The sequence below is a fragment of the Pygoscelis adeliae genome, unplaced genomic scaffold, assembly GCF_000699105.1.
Source record: "Pygoscelis adeliae isolate BGI_AS28 unplaced genomic scaffold, ASM69910v1 Scaffold554, whole genome shotgun sequence".
Classification (NCBI taxonomy): domain Eukaryota; kingdom Metazoa; phylum Chordata; class Aves; order Sphenisciformes; family Spheniscidae; genus Pygoscelis; species Pygoscelis adeliae.
The window spans coordinates 961,982-967,300 of NW_008824667.1; the positions used below are offsets into that span (position 1 = coordinate 961,982).

The 5,319-nt window shown below is 48.3% G+C and overlaps 1 protein-coding gene across 1 annotated transcript; it reads right to left on the minus strand.

Annotated features, from left to right (window-relative positions):
- Positions 1 to 329: 329 nt before the first annotated feature.
- On the minus strand, positions 330 to 3,226 carry A4GNT (alpha-1,4-N-acetylglucosaminyltransferase). Its single transcript, XM_009322911.1, has 3 exons — positions 3,110 to 3,226; positions 1,899 to 2,348; positions 330 to 941 (listed from the first exon to the last, which is right to left on the minus strand). Exons 1-3 carry the CDS (start codon positions 3,224 to 3,226, stop codon positions 330 to 332), a joined length of 1,179 nt encoding a protein of 392 aa, XP_009321186.1.
- Positions 3,227 to 5,319: the final 2,093 nt, after the last annotated feature.

Here is a 5,319-nt window from a genome sequence, read left to right on the forward strand (position 1 = left end):
AGGAGGCCATGCATCTCTTTAGGAACTTTTCCCTGGGAAAAGTTCACTAGTAAGGCCTGTAAGTCCGTTTGATTCAGGAAGGGTTGGTTCATGAGCACCTATAAGGAAACAGAACCGAGGCAAAGGTGTCCTTAGTGTCACTGGAGGCTACGTCCAATGGATACCCACCACCATTCTGCACATGCCCCTTAGCATCCCAAAGGAGTAGGGATGGTGGTTATGAAAAGGTCTGTCTCCTACAAAGCCAGCTACTGACACCAGTGGTGACTGTGTTTTGGCCCCAGGACAGGGAGGGCTGGAAGGATCACCCCCCTCCTCCTTACACCATGTCACGCAGCGTTCTCAGAGCGTGTGAAATCCCTTAGCTCCGCGTTTTGGATCACGTCCTCATACGTGGTGGGGCAGTAAGCTTTGTACAGTTTTTCAGCCAGCGTGTTGCTGCCTGCAACCACGGCTTTCCGGTTGTGGTTCATGAAGTTCCACAAGTGCAGCGCGTAGGAGTGGTTGAAATTGGGGCTTTTGTCCCACACCTTGTAGTACTGGCCCCAGGCTGGGTACGGTATAGGGTAGAAACGCTGGGGATTGAGGAAGGAGATGTTCTGGCAGCTGTGGTCCTCGGTGCCTTTGAAATCCGTGAGATTGCAGATGGCTTTGAGCATCCTTGTCATTAAAAAGGGCCCCTGGTTCCCCCAGATGTTCCCATTGTACTTGAGAACAAAGTTCTCCATGCAGTCCCAAATAAATTTGTGGTGGGCAGGGAAGCCAAAGATCCCGTTGCTGGAGAACTGCGATTTCTGTGCTGCTAGGAAGCTTTCCTCGGGGATGGGCCTGATGGAGATGACATCCGTGTCCATGTAGATGCCCCCATACTTCCAAATGAGCGCCAGTCTGCTGGCATCAGAGCTGACATGGACCCAGTTCTTCTCCTGCTCCGGGACTACCTACAGAGTTGGAAAGGCAAGACAGTGATGCCGCTGGCAGAGAACAGGTCATATCCTTCCATTGGATGCAAATGGCACCATAAAACTGCACCTGCACACCTGCAAACGTCACTGCAAATGACTGCCTTTTCTTCCCTCAGCCTTTGAATTTTACCGGAGTAAGATAAGGGGGCAGTGCAGAGCAATGCTTTGTTAGTATAAATGAATGCAGGAACATTTCACGGGTGTTTGATGGAACCTACAATGTCAAATCAATGATACCATGAATCATTGCCTGCTATTTCAGTGAGACACAACCCACTTAACACACTCCCTGATCACTCCCAGCCCTTTGAAACAGGCTGGAGGGTTTTCATTGGCATTGTTGGTATTTGGAGTCATTTTTTCCTGAGGAGAAGGAAGGGCTTGGAGGGAATATGCCTGCCCTGCACAGAGATGGAGCCAAACAAATTTGACAAAAGCTACTTGCAAGCAGTTTGCCAGGAACTTATTTCCAGGGTGGAGCTCACAAGATCCCACCTTGGTTTTGCATATTGCTATTACAAAAACTGAAATCTCTCCCGCATCTTATCTACTGCAGGCTCTGATGGTGTGAGGCAGCATTAACAAGCGCTCAGATGACTTTTTTGTTCAGCCAGCTTCTGTTGAGAAAGACTATTAAGCGATGTTATATCAAAACACGTATGCAATCTATTTTTACCAATGTTTCATTTGCCAAAAAATCTGATTCTCCAGATAGGGGGGAAAATGCTGATAATGTGTTCAATAAACAGATAGATGAATACACTGCAAAACATGGCAAAAATGAGTGTATTCTGAACCAAAAAAATAAAAGTTACTAATTTCACATAGCCAGTCCTGCGTTCCTCCATTCATTTTAAGCCTACTTCAGACCTTTCCCCCCCCATATATAATTATTTTCCTATTTCCCTATTTTCCCCTTATTATAACGCTCACCTGGTTGTACCACTGGAGCAGAGGGGTCCCCTGGAAGACAGTTTCCATCTGGAGAGGAAAAATGAAGACATTTTTCATAGAAGACAAAAGTGAGAAGGCTGCATAGCTGGAGTTCAAGTCCAACGCAGTGTTGTTCGTAAGTCCCTTCATGAAGAGGATGATGGGCCGGTCCTGGTAAATCCTGGCAGCAGACTCCACAGAGCAGGACACCAGTGGAGGTGGCTCCAGGCGCTCTGTTGTCTCCAGAAAGATGATGCTTTTGCCAAGGTTCAAGACCTGCTCAGGTGTCAGGAAGTGCTTGGACATAGGCATATAGGAGAAGAAGCAGCCGGACAGCAGGGAGATCTCGTACAAAATGCCTGAGACAAAGAAGAAGCAGAGGCATATCTGGATTTTCTTCAACATTCTTGCTTTCCCTGGGCCTTGGGGGTCATGCCTCAGACATGGATGCTAAGGAGAGACAAAGAACAGCAAAAATATATGCCAGTGTTATTACTTAGCAGGACTGAGGAATAGTAGGACATGGCTTTGGACAGCGTAGTATAAAGGCAGTTTGGTGAAGCTCATGCCTTTCCCCCTGAACAAGCCTGGTGAGATGTCTCATGGTGCAGAGGGCTCTGCCCTGGGGCGTGAAGTGCTGGGGTCCCACCAGCCAGGCATGAGGGACCAGGAGAGGTCTTGGAGAAGGTATATGCAGCTGTGTCTCATGGCACAGCTACGCAGTCATTGGGTTGGCAGAGAGGGAAGGACCAAGGGAGAGAGCAAGGAGAGCAAGGCGAGAAGGATCACCTCGTCCCATGCCAAGGCAAGGAACCCCAAGCCCATCCCTGGGGCAGGCTGATGTAGCAAACTGTTCCCAAGCACTGTGGCATCGTGCCAACATGTCCTTGTCCACAAGCAGGAGGTGTCCAGGGGATCTGAAGAGCAAACCCTGATGTGCCCGTGGAATTAGATAGCCAAGGGGGCTGTGAGTGCCAGCGAGGGGAAGGTCATGATTACAGTTTGGCATGTGTCAGCCAAAGCCAAAACGTTAGCATGTAGGCACCAAAGTCTTTTTCCCAGTTCGCCCCTCCTGCTCACACTTCAGCCTCAAAGGCTGTGAGGGACTGCAGGGATGTCCTGCAGGGATGGGGGCTGCAGAAGGACCCTAGAGAGACAGATTTAAGGACAGAAAATGGAAGGTTTTGCACAAGCGAAGAACTAGGACCTACCTGGATTATAGTTCTGACAAATCCACATTTCCAGCTTGCTTGTTTGCCATCATGGTGGCAATCAGGCTCCCTTAAAGCCCAGCTCCCTGGTGAAGACACGCAAACTGTTTGGAGCATGCAAAAGGGATTTCTGAAGGCAGGAGACTGATGCGCAGAGGAAAACTGGCTCTGCTGCGAGCTGAATCTCAGTCCCAGAAATGGTTTGGGATCAATGAGACCCACCTAAAAGGACAAAAAAGGGACAGGTTTTAGGTGAGACCCACACCTACATCAGCCTGGCCCAGCTACTCATTCCTGGTCTTGCCACGACATGAGCCCGTACAGCACTAGAGAGTTCCTGCCAGTGAGAGGCAGGATTGAATCTTATCTGCATTGCACTGTTTGACAGGCTCATGACGCAAGGAAATTCTCTCCTGAATGCCACCTGGTTGCACCTGAACAGCCCACATTTGCTCTGCAGAGACCACAAGCCAGGGTCCAACAGAGGGGAGACACTTTGAATGACAACCCAATGTCCAAGCAACCCCTGGAAGTGCTTAAAGCCTGATTAATTAAAGGGAATGGGAGGAAATATGGCTCTGTGTGCTCAGTTAATTAATGAGATGCTTTACCATGTCACCCAACCAGAATATAGATAAGTCCGCAGCATAGCAAACCCTGCGGAAATTCCCCTGCAAGTGCTGAGTGTGCTCTTGAAGCTGTGGCAGCTCCTGATCCATTTCTCAGAGCTAGATCTCATAGAATTAAATATTAAAGCAATTACTGTTCCCATCAGTATAACTTTCCATGCCGCATAGCAAATTTTGCTGTTTTTCATTGCCACTGCACAGAGTTTCTCATTACACCCTGGGTTCCCACGACAGCATGGGAGAAGATGCCAGGGGTGAAGTGGGTGACAATGCTATAGCCACCAGGCACCAACGTGGCTGTGGGTACGATCTGCCAGACAAAGCCAGCAGGTTTGCGGCCTGCAGAGGAGGGAATGCTGCTTTTTTATTATTATTTTTCCCCCCCTTCATTTTCCCACTTTCTGTCATTGCCCCAGCACTCTGCAGAGGAGCCCCTGCTGTGAGAGGCAGCACCCCACACCCAGGGCCTCCCTGCAGATATCAAATCTGGATGGAAGACAGGGAATGGAGAGCAAATACAGGCGGTTTGGAAATGACTTGTTCCCAAGCCTGCAGATAAAGCAGACTGTGTTGCAGAGTGCCGCAGCCCCAGCGACATCCAGGTGCAGCATGAATGCCCGCTGCTGAGCCCAGCACGAGAGAACTCGGGAAACATCAGTGGAAGTAAGATTAAAATAAAACACATTACTTGAACTACAAAATTTCCTCCCATGTTCCCCTCCTGCCTCTTCCTCAGACACATGCTTCTGACTTACTCCAGCCATTTGAAAATAAAACAGTATGAAAAAGTTGCCTCCTAGCAGCTCCCTCACCAATCTCAGCTTGGCCAGATTTTCAGGCTTATATTTTTTTCCCATCCCCAGCTCTGACCTAAACTGTGCCTGCTGCTGTTTCTGCGCTGCTCCACTGCAGTCCAGGGACTGGAGCTCCCTCCTTCTATTCCTTGTGATTTTTAAATCTGGATGCCACTCTTGGCAATGTTGGCTTGAAGCAGAAAACCCAGGCTTTGCTTTGATTAGAAATGGGACCATCAGAACATTCCCATTACCGGATTAATATTTCTTCTTTGATGGCCTAAAGATCCAATGTCTCAGGTCTTTACGAGCAGCCTAGCAAAGCTGTGCTCGCAATAGCCGTTCAAATTTAAAATAGTCCAGGAGGCATTTTATTTGCAAATTGCGGGGAGAGAATAAGTAGACACTCCAACAGATACTGGCTCTGTGTACGACGTTGTGGAAAGAAACGTGAATCTTCATCGTCTCATTCTGGGAAATTGTTTTGCTTGGTTGGTTTTCCAAAACCCCTATGTGGCGAGTTATGAATTCTCATCACATTTGACCTGGAGGCTGCTGTTATCAAAATGTTCACTTCCCTGCTCAAGTTAAAAGGACTGCAGAACTGAATGTTAAAAATAAATCCCAGCCATTGAATAGATTACCCTGCTGAGTGGGTTGCTTTTCTAGATGCAGCAGACGGCATGCTGGCTTGATGGCCCATCTTGTAAAGATATTTCTTTTCTTCGGGCAATTTCAGTATTTCAAGTGCAGGATGAAAACAGGTGGGAGACTACAAGAGAGATTA

Bases quoted from the DNA above. Each gene is read 5' to 3' on its own strand.
- A4GNT (XM_009322911.1), bottom strand. From the start codon at position 3,226: ATGCTCCAAACAGTTTGCGTGTCTTCACCAGGGAGCTGGGCTTTAAGG. The intron at 2,349-3,109 runs GTAGGTCCTAGT...GTCTCTCCTTAG, and splicing joins TTGTCAGAACTATAATCCAG to CATCCATGTCTGAGGCATGA. The intron at 942-1,898 runs GTGAGCGTTATA...CCAACTCTGTAG, and splicing joins TGCTCCAGTGGTACAACCAG to GTAGTCCCGGAGCAGGAGAA.